Source organism: Carcharodon carcharias, chromosome 33, assembly GCF_017639515.1.
Source record: "Carcharodon carcharias isolate sCarCar2 chromosome 33, sCarCar2.pri, whole genome shotgun sequence".
NCBI lineage: Eukaryota > Metazoa > Chordata > Chondrichthyes > Lamniformes > Lamnidae > Carcharodon > Carcharodon carcharias.
Window position 1 is genome coordinate 7,635,229 of NC_054499.1, and position 15,912 is coordinate 7,651,140.

General features: G+C 48.7%; 1 protein-coding gene across 1 annotated transcript in view; it reads left to right on the top strand.

Moving 5' to 3' along the window:
* Nucleotides 1–15,912, top strand: part of acap1 (ArfGAP with coiled-coil, ankyrin repeat and PH domains 1) — a 107,270-nt gene that overhangs the window by 72,291 nt on the left and 19,067 nt on the right. Inside the window, exons 9-13 of the mRNA XM_041179064.1 lie at nt 340–414; nt 4,746–4,858; nt 7,822–7,873; nt 10,551–10,651; nt 15,145–15,253. Coding sequence (XP_041034998.1) covers nt 340–414; nt 4,746–4,858; nt 7,822–7,873; nt 10,551–10,651; nt 15,145–15,253 — 450 coding nt within the window. The remainder of the gene's footprint in view (nt 1–339; nt 415–4,745; nt 4,859–7,821; nt 7,874–10,550; nt 10,652–15,144; nt 15,254–15,912) is intronic.

The following is a 15,912-nucleotide window of genomic DNA, read 5'->3' on the forward strand; positions in this document are numbered from 1 at the left end:
AAACGAATACAGGGATAAGGACGCTGGATGGGAATAAATAATTCCAGTCGGAGGAGGTTGGTGGGGAGCAGTTGAGTTGAAAGGCTGGTGTCTATAATGTAATCTATACAAGTGCAGTAATCAGGCCCAGCTGTGATGTTCTCCCTGGTCGAATATCCTGTAAACACTTACATTTGAAGACCAGATCCATGGGTAACGTACTAGGGAACCCAGATCCCAGCAGGGATCGCGTCTTCGGAAAGGGAAGGGGAGAAGCTTTTGTTTAGAAAAAGGCGAGGATTTCCTTGCTTTCCCAAGCTGTCATTCTCAAAGACGCCTTTTTGTTTCTCTGCTCCACAGTTGCATCAGCTCGTGCTGAACTCAGCCAGGGACAAGCGGGACATGGAGCAGCGACATGCAGCTATCAAGCAGCAGGTGAGCTCTGAGCGCCAACAGGTATCTGGGTATTAATACCCAGAGCAACAAAACAGCTGCACACTGGGCAGGGGGCAGGGGGCAGGGGCAAGTTATTCCCACATGTAACTTTTCCTTTATGACATTGAGTAAAGGTGATTTTACCTCAACTGACTGCAGATTCTCTCCTCTCCATACAATATTTCCAGTCCATTATCCCATCAAACACTCCCAGGACAGGTACAGCACGGAGTTAGATACAGAGTAAAGCTCCCTCTACACTGTCCCCATCAAACACTCCCAGGACAGGTACAGCACGGGGTTAGATACAGAGTAAAGCTCCCTCTACACTGTCCCCATCAAACACTCCCAGGACAGGTACAGCACGGGGTTAGATACAGAGTAAAGCTCCCTCTACACTGTCCCCATCAAACACTCCCAGGACAGGTACAGCACCGGGTTAGATACAGAGTAAATCTCCCTCTACACTGTCCCCATCAAACACTCCCAGGACAGGTACAGCACGGGGTTAGATACAGAGTAAAACTCCCTCTACACTGTCCTCATCAAACACTCCCAGGACAGGTACAGTACGGGGTTAGATACAGAGTAAAGATTCCTCTACACTGTCCCCATCAAACACTCCCAGGACAGGTACAGCACGGGGTTAGATACAGAGTAAAACTCCCTCTACACTGTCCGCATCAAATACTCCCAGGACAGGTACAGCACAGGGTTAGATACAGAGTAAACCTCCCTCTACACTGTCCCCATCAAACACTCCCAGGACAGGTACAGCACCGGGTTAGATACAGAGTAAAGCTCCCTCTACACTGTCCCCATCAAACACTCCCAGGACAGGTACAGCACGGGGTTAGATACAGAGTAAAGCTCCCTCTACACTGTCCCCATCAAACACTCCCAGGACAGGTACAGCACGGGGTTAGATACAGAGTAAAGCTCCGTCTACACTGTCCCCATCAAACACTCCCAGGACAGGTTCAGCACGGGGTTAGATACAGAGTAAATCTCCTCTACACTGTCCCCATCAAACACTCCCAGGACAGGTACAGCACGAGGTTAGATGCAGAGTAAATCTCCCTCTACACTGTCCCCATCAAACATTCCCAGGATAGGTACAGCACGGGGTTAGATAGTGAGTGAAGCTCCCTCTACACTGTCCCCATCAAACACACCCAGGACAGGTACAGCACGGGGTTAGATACAGAGTAAATCTCCCTCTACACTTTCCCCATCAAACACTCCCAGGACAGGTACAGCACGGGGTTAGATACAGAGTAAATCTCCCTCTACACTGTCCCCATCAAACACTCCCAGGACAGGTACAGCACGGGGTTAGATACAGAGTAAATCTCCCTCTACACTGTCCCCATCAAACACTCCCAGGACAGGTACAGCACGGGGTGAGATACAGAGTAAAGCTCCCTCTACTCTAACCCCATCAAACACTCCCAGGACAGGTACAGCACGGGGTTAGATACAGAGTAAAGCTCCCTCTACACTGTCCCCATCAAACACTCCCAGGACAGGTACAGCACGGGGTTAGATACAGAGTAAAGCTCCTCTACACTGTCCCCATCAAACACTCCCAGGGCAGGTACATTGCTGAAGTTTGAGTAATAAGAAATGACAGACAAAAATTAACATATTAAGTTCCCAAGTGGGAGGTGTGATTCTCCCAGCTCTCGTCTAACACTCGCTGAACAGGAGCTGGTGCAGCTTTAGAGGTTGGTGAGGCAGTTTCCCGTCTGTGAGATCCCCTGGCCCCTCACCCCAGCTTGGTGACACGCCACCTCATAGCTGTGGGCAGACTGTAGCTGGTGTGACTGGTGCTCTGTCTGCTTCCGAGTGAGGCACATGGTGGCCGCAGGTGCTGTTGTAGTGGGTGTCACACCTTTACCCCTGTACCGTCCGAAAGCGGCACAAGGCTGTGTTCCACCTCTGAGTGCCGGTCTGTTTGGTGACAGCTTGGTGCAGCCGGTCTGGCTCTGTCGATTGATGATCAGTCAGGTTCAGCCTCTTCCCGGCAGCAGCTCTGAATACAGTGCTCACAGCGGCTGGGCTTATCCCATAGAAAACAGCTCACCACACTGATCTCTGCCGCTGGATCTGCATTCTCAGTGGTCGTGGCTCGGTGGGATTGCCACTGGGCTGGTAATCCAGAGACCCAGGGTAACGCCCTGGGGACCCCAGGTTCGAATCCTACCACGGATAAATTCAAATAAAAATCTGGAATTAATGATGACATAGATTGTCCATTCATTAATGGAGGAAATCCACTGTCCTTACCTGGTCTGTCCTACATGTGACAGCAAACTCAGCCCTGTCGACCCTGCAAAGTCCTTCTTACTAACATGTGCCAGAAGCTGTCTCACAGACTAGTCCAGCAACAGCCTGATAAAGTCATGGAATCCTCCGCAGACACCACCATCACCATCCCTGGGTTTGTCCTGTCCCACCGGCAGAGGTGGTTGCTCAGTGATATATCGTTGGGAGGGAGTTGCCCTGGGAATCCTCAACATCAACTCTGGACCACCAAAGGAAGATGGTTGTGGTTGTTGGAGGTCAATCACCTCAGCTCCAGGACATCACTGCAGGAGTTCCTCAGGGTAGTGTCCTCGGCCCAACCACCTTCAGCTGCTTCATCAATGATCTTCCTCCCATCATAAGGTCAGAAGTGGGGATGTTCGCTGATGATTGTACAATGTTCAGCACCATTCGCGACTCCTCAGATACTGAAGAAGTCCGTGTCCAAATGCAGCAAGACCTGGACAATATCCAGACTTGGGCTGACAAGTGTCACATAACATTCACACCACACAAGTGCTAGACAATCTCCAACAAGAGAGAATCTAACCATCACCCCTTGATGTTCAATGGCATTACCATTATTACCATTACTGAATCCTCCACACTCACCATCCTGGGGGTTACCATTGACCAGAAACTGAACTGGACTAGCCATATAAATACTGTGGCTACAAGAGTAGGCCAGAGGCCGGGAATCCTGTGGCGAGTAACTCACCTCCTGACTCCCCAAAGCCTGTCCACCATCTACAAGGCACAAGTCAGGAGTGTGATGGAATACTCCCCACTTGCCTGGATGAGTGCAGCTCCCACAACACTCAAGAAACTTGACACTGTCCAGGACAAAGCAGCCCACTTGATTGGCACCCCATCCACAAACATTCACTCCCTCCACCCGGACGCACAGTAGCAGCAGTGTGTGTACCATCTACGAGATGCACTGCAGGAACTCACCAAGACTCCCTCAACAGCACCTTCCAAAACCACAATCTCTACCATCCAAAAGGACAAGGGCAGCAGACACATGGGGAACACCACCACCTGGAAGTTCACCTCTAAGCCACTCACCGTCCTGACTTGGAAATATATTGGCCGTTCCTTCACTGTCGCTGGGTCAAAATCCTGGAACTCCCTCCCTAACAGCGCGGCGGATGTACCTACACCACATGGACTGCAGCAGCTCAAGAAGGCAGCAGCTCACCCACCACCTTCTCAAGGGGCAACTAGGGATGGGCAATAAATGCTGGGCCCAGCCAGCAATGTTCACCTCCCACCATTTTGTTCCTTGTCCCATTACACCCCGTGATCTGGTCACACATGGACCGACAGCAACTCCCCCCCCACAATGCTTTGCAGGCTTAACTCGCTCTCTTATAAGATTAAAGAACAAACAAAGAACAAATTTAAAAGCTTCATGGACGGTTGGCCTTGATCCCAAGAGGCCTGGAAAACTCAGGGGGTGGAAGTGAGGTTACACCTCTGGTTAGAGAGTATCTGGAGCTCCTGTGCTCCGCTCCAGGCACCATTCCATCGGAAGGATAGATCAGTCCTGAAGAAGGCAAAGCTTGTGTTCCCAGGAGTTTAAATGATGAAAGGGTCTAATTGAGGTGTTTAAGATAACTAAAGTTGCAGGACTAAAAAGAAAGAAATGATTTCATTTCATGAGGGGAGCGTGGGTCAACTGGAGCACAGCCGTTCGGGGAGAAGTCAGGAAGCATTTCCTCACACACAGGGGAGTGGGAACCCGGAACTCTCTCCCCACAGAAAGCTGTTGAAGCTGCGGGAGTCCAACTGACAATATCGAAACCAAGAATGGCTTTTTTTATTTCCATTGCTGAAGGTATCTCAGGTTAGGGAACCAAGCCGGGTAGATGGAGTTAAGACGCAGGTCAGCCATGTTCTATCTGAATGGTGAAACAGGCTGACGGAGCAGAAAGGCTGTCTCCAGTTCCTGTGTGTCCGAGAGGGGAGAATACCGACTTAAAATGCTGCCGGTTTCATCAAAATATTTCCACCTTCCGCAGGATGTGTTTTACGATGATTTGGTGGTGGAGTTTAACATGGAGGCCCCAAACGGTGTTGTTATGGAAGGTTACCTGTACAAACGAGCCAGCAACGCCTTCAAAACCTGGAACAGGTACTGTCAACGTCCTCTACTTGCAGTTTAAAGAATGTGTTAAGGCATTTGAACTTTGGGAGCAGTTCAGAGGAGGTTTACTAGACTGATAACCAGGATGAGTGGGTTGTCTTATGAGGGAGGGTTGGACAGACTGAGCTTGTTTCCACTGGTGTCTAGAAGAGTGAGGGGGGATTTGATTGAAGTTTACAAGATCCTGAACATCCTTGACAAGGTGGACATGGAAAGGATGTTTCTTCTTGTGGGAGAGTCCAGGACGAGGGGGGCAATGGTTTAAAATTAGGGGTTACCCTTTTAGGGCAGAGATGAGGAGAATTTTTTTCTCTCAGAGGGTTGTGTGACTTTGGAACTCTCAGCCTCAGAAGACGGTGGAGACGGGAGTCGCTGAATATTTTAAAGGCGGAGGTAGATAGATTCCTGTTAGACAAGGGGATCGAAGGTTATCGGGGGTAGATGGGAATGTGAAACCTGAAACACAAACAGAGCGGCCATGATCCTAATGAATGGCGGAACAGGCTTGAGGGGCCGAATGGCCTACTCCTGCTCCTATTTCGTTTGCTTGTATGTAACTCTCTACTGCAAAATCCAAATCTCGGTCCTGCTCACATCACTGGGGAGAACCCCTCTCACCACTGGTCAGGGTATTTCCTTCAGAAACTTGCAGAATCTCCCCGCGTTGCAACCTTTCTTGTCTATTTTAGCCATAAACTTCTGGTTCTGAATGTTCTTCTCTCGGGTTCTTTACTCTGGAAAAGAAGAGGCTGAAGGGTGACTGATTACCAGCTATTGATAGGATAGGCACAGAGAAGCTGTTCCAATTGTCAGGCCGACTAAACTAAGATCCATAAAACATAGGATAGCCACAAATAAAATGGAGAATTTAGTGGCAACTTTTTTATCCAGAGAGCGGTGAGAATATGGAACTCGCTCCCACAGGGAGTGGTTGAGGCACATAGTAGAGATGAGTTTAAGGGAGAAAGGGTTAGAAGGGGTTAGATAGGATGGGCAGAGATCTGTGTGAACTATTAATACCATCATAAACCAGTTAAGACAAATGGCCTCTTCTATATTCTATAAATTCTATGCAGCTCCTAGGCTCCAAGTCACCCAACACACTCTCCCTCCTCCATCACCCTCACTCTGTGTTCAAGTCACAACGTTTCCGACTCTAACACGTTCTATATGAGGAATAAACCTTTTCACACAGCGAGTGGTTCGGGTCTGGAGTGCACGGCCTGGAAGTGTGGTGGAGGCAGGTTCAATCGAGGCATTCAAGAGGGCATGAGATGATGATTTTACTAGAAATAACGTGCAGGGATATTGGGAACAGGCAGGGCAATGGCACCAGATCACAATGCTCGTTCGGAGAGCTGGTGCAGACGTGATGGGCCGAATGGCCTCCTTCTGCACCGTTAAGATTCTGTGATTATTTTTCTGTCAGAGAGATGGGAATCTTTGGAATTGTCTACCCCAGAGATCCGTACAGGCTGAATCACTGAATATGTTCAAGGTTGGGAGACAGAGTCTATGGGAACCAAGAGGAATGAGGAATGGGCAGGAAAGTGAGCCTGAGGCCAAAATCCGATCAGCCCTGAAGCTGCAGGCAGGTACCTGAGAGGCCAGGGGAGCTATCAGCAGCAGTGACTTTGGGAATTCCTCCAAATGCAGTGGCAGGAAAGGAGATCTAGCAACACCGTCCTCTGCCAAGCTGACGTGCCAAGGTGCTCATCGCTCAAAGCCAGCTCTGTTGGGTGGATAACACTGCCCGGATGCCTGTCACCAGACTCCCAAAGCCACTGTTCCACTTGGAACTTGGTCAGGCAGGAAACTCCCAGGATGACAGCGGGAAGAGTATCGGGATATCCTCAAAGCGCCTCTGCCCACTCAAGGGAGACTGGCTGGTGGCAAACCAAACTGGAGGAGGTTTATTTGGAATAGGCCCAGAAAGCACCAAGGGTCTCCGTCGGGAATGCGCCAAGAGTCTCCGTCGGGAGAGCCGAGAGTCTCCGTCGGGAACGCGTCGAGAGTTTCCGTCTGGAACGCGCCGAGAGTCTCCATCGGGAACGCACCGGGAATCTCCGTCGGGAACGCACCGAGATTCTCCATCGGGAACGCGCCGGGAGTCTCCGTCGGGAACGTGCCGAGAGTCTCCGTCGGGAATGCGCCGAGAGTCTCCATCGGGAGAGCCGAGAGTCTCCGTCGGGAACGCGCCCAGTGTCTCCGTCGGGAGCGCGCCGAGAGTCTCCGTCGGGAGAGCCAAGAGTCTCTGTCGGGAACACGCCGAGAGTCTCAGTCGGGAGTGCGCCGAGAGTCTCCGTCGGGAACAAGCCGAGAGTCTCCGTCGGGAACGTGCCGAGAGTCTCCGTCGGGAACGCGCCAAGAGTCTCCGTCGGGAACGCGCCGGGAGTCTCTGTCGGGAACGCGCCGAGAGTCTCCGTCGGGAACGCGCCAACGTGAAGTCGGGAACGCGCCCAGAGTCTCCGTCGGGAAAGCGCCGAGAGTCTCCATCGGGAGAGCCGAGAGTCTCCGTCGGGAACGCGCCAATGTGAAGTCGGGATATCAGTGGGAGCACAGACTGATTTGACTAATAATTGGATAATGATTTGAACAGCAGGGATATAAAAGCAGATGTGGTCCGGAGAGAGGGTAGAATAGGGGGTAAAATAGGCAGGTCCTTTTGAAGGTCTCACACCTCCAAATGGTATCCTTCTGCACTTTCATTTTGCAATGCTATGATTCAGGGCCCACTGGTAACATCAAAACAGAGAGGGAGATGTAGGAACGCTGCAATCAGTGGGTGATATGGGAGAGGTGTAGCCTTTCTCTTCCTGCTTCGAGGCTCCCTTCAATGAAGTGTGGTTTGGACTGGGAGGATCTCTGGGATTAAACCTTCCACGTCTGTACTGTTTGCTCAGCTGTGACCCCTCCTGCTCTATTCTCACTGTTGTGTTCTGTCCTCACAGACGATGGTTTTCCATTCAGAACAATCAGCTGGTGTACCAGAAGAGGCTGAAGGTGAGCTAGCCTGATCGCTTGTGTGTTTAGAAGTATGGAGTACCTCTCTTCCATCCCCATCCCCTCAGCTCGAGAGGTGCCAGTGAAGCCAATTTCAGGCCTGCACGCAGTAGCTCTGCAGTGCATGGGGAGATAGTGGTGTAATGGTTAATGTCACTGGACCTAATACTCCAGAGGCCCTGATTCATGCTTTGGGGACATGGGTTCAAATCCCACTCTGGCAGCTGGTGGAATTTCAATTCAATTAATAAATCAGGAATTTTAATAAAGCTGGTCTCAGTAATGACAACCATGAAACCTGTCAATTGTTTTTTATTATTCATTCATGGGATGTGGGCATTGCTAGTAGGCCAGAATTTATTGCCCTTGTTCACAGGCCATTGAAGAGTCAACCACATTGCTGTGGGTCTGGAGTCTCATGTAGGAGATTAGAGAAGCAGATGGGTTTTTAAACAACAATTGACATTGGTTTCATGGTCATCATTAGACTTTTAATTCTAGATTTTTATTGAATTCGAATTCCACTATCCACCATGGTAGGATTCGAACCCGGGTCCCTTAGATTTAACTTGGGTCTCTGGATTACTAGCCCAGCAACAATACCACCACCTCATCACCTCCCCACATCTGGTAAAAACCCAGCTTCTTCACAAATGCCCTTTTGGGAAGGGAATCTGCTGTCCTTACCTGGTCTGGCCTCTTTGTGACTCCAGACCCACAGCGATGTGGTTGACTCTTAAATGCCCTCTGAAATGGCCTAGCGAGCCCACTCAGTTCAAGGGCAATTAGGGATGGGCAACAAATGCTGGGCTTACCAGCGACACCCCCATCCCGTGAAAGAATAAATTATATGAAAGAGAAGTCATGAAGTTTTCATGAAGTGCCCTTCACCACCTCAGGACAACCCCATAGCTTTTTATAGCCAATTAAATATCCACAAGTTACTGTTGTCTTAGCAGCCAATTTGCACACAGTCAGCTCCCACCATCAGCAACAATATAATGTCTAGGATTGGTTGAGGGACGAATATTGGCCAGGACACTAGGGAGAATTTCACTTCCTTAACTTCCTTGGGATCTTTTACATCTAGACAAGAGGGCAAAGACTTAGTGCCGCGTGAGAAAGAGCACCTCCGACAGTGTAGCACTCCCTTGGTACTGCACTGGGATCTTCAACCTTCTGACACAGAGGGGAGAGGGGAGAGGGGAGAGGGCTACCCATTGAAACACAGCTGACATTTAAAGTAGGAGGAGGCCTCTGCGGAGCACAGGACACTGGCACGGAACTGTTGGATCAGGTGGCCCACTTTTCTGCTGTAGATTCTAGACGATTCTATGGATGAATACATTTATATTCATGGGGCACTAGTGGTGATGTCGCTGGACTAGTAACCCAGAGGCCCAGGCTAATGCTCTGGGGGGGGGGGACAGGTTCAAATCCCACCAGGGCAATTGGTGGAATTTAAATTCAATTGATAAATCTGGAATTGAACGCTGGTCTCTGTGAAACTTATCATTGATTGCTGTTAAAACCCATCAGGTTCACTAATGTCCTTTAGGGAAGGAAATCTGCTGTCCTTACCTGGTCTGGCCCTACATGAGACTCCAGACCCACAGCAATGGGGTTGACTCTTAAATGCCCTCTGAAATGGCCCAGCAAGCCACTCAGTTTAAGGGCAATTAGGGATGGGCAACAAATGCTGGGCTTACCAGCGACACCCACATCCTGTGAAAGGATAATAAAAGAATCCATTCTGAATGGAAAGGGGTTTGTAACCATGGTTCTGGAATCTGCGAGTGAAGTTGGTGGAGTGGGCAGATAGGCAGCAGATGGAGTTCAATGCTGGGGAGTGTGAGGTGTTGCATTTTGGTGGGAAGAACATGGAGAGACAATATAAAATAAGGGGTACAATTCTTAAGGGTGTGCAGGAGCAGAGGGACCTGGGTGTTTTTGTGCATAGGTTATTGAAGGTGGCAGGACAGGTGGAAAGAGCAGTTAATAAAGAATACAGTATCCTGGGCTTTATTAATAGGGTGATAGAGTGCAAGAGGAGTGTTGAATTTATATAAGACACTAGTTAGACCTCAGCTGGAGTATTGTACACAGCTCTGGGCACCATATTATAGGAAGGATGTGAACACATCGGAGAGGGTGCAGAAGAGGTTTGCAAGAATGGTTCCAGGGATGAGAAACTTCAGCTATGAGGATAGATTGGAGAGGTTGGGACTGTTCTCCTTGGAGAGAGAAGGCTGAGAGGGGATTTGATAGAGATGTTCAAAATCATGATGGGTCTGGACAGAGTAGAGAGGGAGAGGCTGTGCTCACTCATAAAAGGATCAAGAACGAGAGGGCACAGATTTAAAGTGATTTGCAAAAGAGGCAAATGCGAGGTGAGAAAAAGCTTTTTCACACAGCGAGTGGTTCGGGTCTGGAATGCACGGCCTGGAAGTGTGGTGGAGGCAGGTTCAATCGAGGCATTCAAGAGGGCATTAGATGATTAAATGAATGGAAACAATGTGCAGGGGTACAGGGAAAAGGCTGGGCAATGGCACTAGGTCATAATGCTCATTCGGAGAGCCAGTATAGACACCATGGGCCGAATAACCTCCTCCTGCATTGTAACATTTCTGTGATTGTGTGAAGCTGCATTTTCACTTCATTATTTCTGATGTTGCAGGATAACCTAACGGTTGTAGTGGAAGACCTGCGCCTGTGCACGGTTAAGAGCGGTACAGACAGTGAGAGAAGATTCTGCTTTGAAGTAGTATCCCCCTCAAAGTGAGTGTGAATGAGCAGGGACACGTCATGAATGAAATGTCAATATTTGTATTTAACTTTTAATAGCTGTTGGAAACCTCATCCCCAAAAATCCAAAGGCCGCTTGGCCTTTTCTCCTGCGAAAGGTTTAATTCACTTAGATCTTCAATGGGCCTGTTAATTGTCAGCGGGCGCTCTGAAAAATCGTGCGGCATTTTACACCCATTCAGGTTCACGAGCGCGCCCGCCCACCCGGCGAGCGATAAATCCTGGCCTAGGGGGAATCGCGACAAAGTGCAGCTCCGTGGGCTGCATTTTCCCAGATGGGTGACGCTCCTGACAGCCTCCTCGATTCCGGCTCAGGAACCCTGCCGAGGATGTGGCGGGACATCGGACGCCATCTTTCCGGAGGTGACCGATTTTAAGAAGCCCGTCTGGAAGAGCCCCGCCCATTTTGGCGGGGGGGGTGGGGGGCTAGGGGTGGAGTGCTGGACGCCGGGTTCCAAGGTCAGGAGGTCCCTTCAGCCTGGCCCTTGGCTAGGGCCACCCTTGCAGTGTGGGTTCTACTGAAGGGACAGCAAGCGGGACCATCATCGGCGCCAGGGAGGAGTGTCTAGCAGGAGGGAGCAGACAGACAGAGGATTAGGAGAGCTACACGTCTTACCAAGTGGTAGCAATGGCCTGCCTTCTGCTTGGGGGAGGCTCTGGAGCATCTGATTTAACGCTGGCGACTGAATAAAAAGCCTGAAGCTCGGACCTCTGGCTGTGATGCCACCTTCACTCAATATCTGACAGAGTTGGGAGAGTTGACAGGGAGGGGCCTGCGCGCCGTCTGAAATCCAAGCCCACTATATTTGCTAAGATTGCCCCATTCTGTGCCCCAATTGGCTATCTGCAGCTGCCGGGATCCCACCTCCCGGAAAAGTGCAGGAAAACATGCCTCGAAGAAGAGTCATATTGGACTCGAAACGTTAACTCTGTATCCCCCTCCACAGACGCTGTCAGACCTGCTGAGTTTTTCCAGCATTTTCTGTTTTTATTTCAGATTTCCGGCATCCGCAGTATTTTGCTTTCATGTTGATGTGGAACGTGCCTGATGCAAGTCAATTGTATTTTCCTGTGCACCCCATCCCTGTCCATCCTCCACCTCCGAAGCCATCTACGCAGTTCTGGGAAAATTCAGCGTAGTCTTATTACAGAACAGATATTCAGCCTCTAATGCCAGCTCTTCTAATCAGAAAATAATTGATCTGTCCTTCAACTCTGTTATGACACAGCAGTTGGTAAAGGCTGTGTTGTTTAAATCCCAGAAGGAAACTTGAACAACTGTCATAACTTTATTTTCAATTGGTAAGTTTGAGATGCAGCTCTGAATTCAGGAATAAGACCACCAAGCCTCAAGAGGTTTCTTTATATAAAACTAAATTAAATATTTATAATTTAACAACAAATTAAACACACACACGTGTCTAAAAATTACTACCATAATAACTTTTAAACAAATCCCCAAATTAATCACTCCCACGTAAATCTTCACCCAGGCATCAGTAACCTATAGACTGTAAACAGACACCAGGCAAAGCATATTTGACCTTACAAATTCAAAATGAAGTCCCTTGCAATTTGGCTCCTTTGCAGACACAGTTGGAGGTTTACAGGCTGGTTAGATCTTAAATGCCCCTGACTCACACACACAACTCCTTTCTGTTTATACCCAGCTTCCCCTTTGAATGTAAAATTTCCATCGTATTACTAGGCTTTTTAATTTTACCTCTCCTAACAACGATCCTTTCGTTCCACCAATTTTAGTAATATAAACACATTGCTTGGTGTCCTCTAGCTAGGTGCAAGATTTCACCCACTCATTTGACTGGTTTATTCAACAAATGCAAATTTACTCTCTATCTTTCCCTCCTTATGTTTATCTAATTAACATCTCAAACTACTATACATCAAAGCACCCAGACTAGCTGGCTTTAATCCAATTAAGCCACATACAGACACATGGATAGACACACACCCTACTAGAAGTCCAATTTAATAATAATTTCCAATAACATTATAGATATTAATATCTCTTCATGACAACCCCATTTAATCCCTCTAACTCTATAATCCCTCAAAACCCTTACCCAACAAATATCTCGTCACCTTGGTCCAGTTTTTTCCTTAACAATCTTTTGAGGGGAAATATGCCAGATTTACATTAAAGGGGAGGTGGTGGCCTAGTGGTATTGTCACTGGGCTAGTATTCCAGAGACCCAGGGTAATGTTTGAATCCCACCATGGCAGATGGTGAAATTTGAATTCAATAAAAATCTGGAATTAAGAGTCTGATGATGACCACAAAACCATTTCCGATTGTCGTAAAAACCCATTTGGTTCACTAATGCCCTTTAGGGAGGGAAATCTGCTGCCCTTACCTAGTCTGGCCTACATGTGACTCCAGACCCACAGCAATGTGGTTGGCTCTTAAATGCCCTCTGAACAAGGGCAATTTGGGATGGGCAATAAATGCTGGCCTAGCCAGCGATGCCCACATCCCATGAGTGAATATTTTTGTAAATTGACCAATCCTTTGAAAGGGCCAACTAGTCTGTCCTCCTAGTTCTCCCTCATCCTTTCTCCACCACTTTGCAAAAGTTAACTTTTTGAAATCCAATTATCCAATTCCCTTTTGAAATTTCATATCGGATCTGCTTCTGCCGCCCTTTCAGGCAGAGCCTTCCTGATCACAACAACTTACTGTATAAAGCAAAAATAAATCCTTTCCTCCCTCTCCTGATCATTCCTTCCAGGTGAAGCAGCGCTTCACTTGCACCTCTTTCAGTTTAGTCTACTGTATTCGCTGCTCCCAATGTGGTCTCCTCTACTACTGAGGAGACTAAACGCAGACTGGGTGACTGCTTTGCAGAACACTTTTGCTCAGTCCGCAAGCGTGATCCAGACCTTCCTGTCGCTTGCTATTTCAACACTCCACCCTGCTCTCATACCCACATGTCCATCCTTGGCTTGCTGCATTGTTCCAGTGAAGCTCAACGCAAACTAGAGGAACAGCACCTCATCTTCCGATTAGGCACTGCACAGCCTCCTGGACTTAACATTGAGTTCAACAGCTTCAGACCCTGAAGCCTGTCCTCTATCTTTATTTCCCACCCCCCCCACCACCACCCCCCACACCGCCCCCTCCCAGGGGCCAGTCTGTAACTTATTCTCATGTTTTACTTACAGAAAACCTGACCCTTGTTCTGCTATTAACACATTCTGCTATCTGACCTTTGTGCCACTATTAACACCTGCTTTAGTCTTGAATACTATCATTAGCATTCCCTTTGTCTTGTGCCCATGACATCTATGTCATCTCTCATGATCTCCCACCTATGCCTGGCCTTCAATCTTGCTCCACCTGCTTCACCCTCTCTTAAACAGTATAAAATCCATCTCATTTCTACCTCTCTTTAGCTATGAAGAAGGGCCATAGGCATTCGAAACACTAACTCTGTTTCTCTCTCCACAGAGGCTGCCAGACCTGCTGAGTTTTTCCAGCACTTTCCGGTTTTATTCCTGATCTCCCCTCTGGTACTTTTGCCAATTATTTTAAATCTGTGTCCTCTCGTTTTAAAACCACCCCCCACAAGGAACATTTTCTCCTAACTCATTCTACCAAAATGCCACAGGTTGTTGAAACACCACTATTAATTCCCCCCTTAACCTTTCCTGCTCTAAGGTGAATACTCTCAGCTTCCCTGGTGTCTCGAAAATGATTTAAGATAGCCAAAACCCCCTCACTAACCTTAATTCGCTGTTGAACTCTTGCTGTGTACAGTAAGGAACAAATCCCTATAACCAGAAACGGAGAGGGATTAATGGTGGTAGTTTTAATAATGAGGGGTTTGAGAAACCAGACACCATCTAACACTTGCACAGTGTCCAGGGACAGAACCTTGCGTCTGGTGATGTGATGGCTTTTTATTGGACTAGTAATCTCGAAAATGTGACCTCAGAAGGTGGTTTAAGGAACTGAATTCATTTCAACTAATCTGGAAATAGAAGGCTGGTACCAGTAAAAGTGATCACAATTTGTCATAAAACCCCCAACTGGGTTCACTCATGTCATTCAGCGAAGGAGTCCAATCACCCTCACCCAAACAGGAGAGGTCTCCGCTCCCACACGAGCTCGTACCCGCTACATTTAGCGAGCGCCAGTATCTGCGGAATCCTAGGGCAGAGCAAGTCACTACGGGCAATGGGTGTGCCGTGTTAGTGAGGCTCTCTCCCCAAAGTGAATACACTGCAACTGCAAGCTCAGGTGGGCAAGATTCACCTGACGTTCATCCCATTGAAAGGGACCTTTTCACCAGCGGATGGTACGATGTTTCCACACACATGTACACAAAATAAGCACTCGGATCGGAGCACATACAGTTTGACATGTCGGACTGTATACATCGTACTTTCAGTGGCCTTGATCCAGGTTTGCGAGGTTGACGCCTTTGTTCTGTTCCCCCTGGCAGGAGCTGCATGCTTCAGGCTGACTCAGAGAAGCACCAGCAAAACTGGATCCTCGCGGTGCAGTCAAGCATCGCAACAGCCTTCAACGAGAGACGAGAGGACAGCTACTCGGTACTGACAAACTCATCAAAGCTCCACATATGGTCTTAGTCATGTTACAGAGGCACAGAATCTCATTGGGATAATGTTCCACACGCACTGACTCTCACTGGGGTAAATCCCACACACACTAACTCTCACTGGGGTAAATCCCACACACACTGACTCTCATTGGGGTACGGGTCCCACACACACTGACTCTCACTGGGGTACGGGTCCCACACACACTGACTCTCACTGGGGTAAATCCCACACACACTGACTCTCACTGGGGTAAATCCCACACACACTGACTCTCACTGGGGTACGGGTCCCACACACACTGACTCTCACTGGGGTAAGGGTCCCCCTGGATATTACTGCCTCCTTGCCTTCTACACCTCACCAAAGTGGCTTTTCTTCATCCCTGACCCCTTTGTTAAAACATTGCAGGCTGCTGTCCTTGGTCGTTGTGGCGAGTGTGACTGTCTGACATCACACAGCCATACATTCCCAGCCGGAATACCGGGCTGCGATCAGGAACAGGAACCCTCGCTGATCTTTACACCGCTCTAATCCAGGGTCGCAGAGTTAACTGTGGTCGCTGAATTGCCCCAACTCAGACCCAGTTTGCAATCAGAGACCAGACTGTGGATGACGTCCAGTTTGTTTGGGTCACCACACAGTACGTT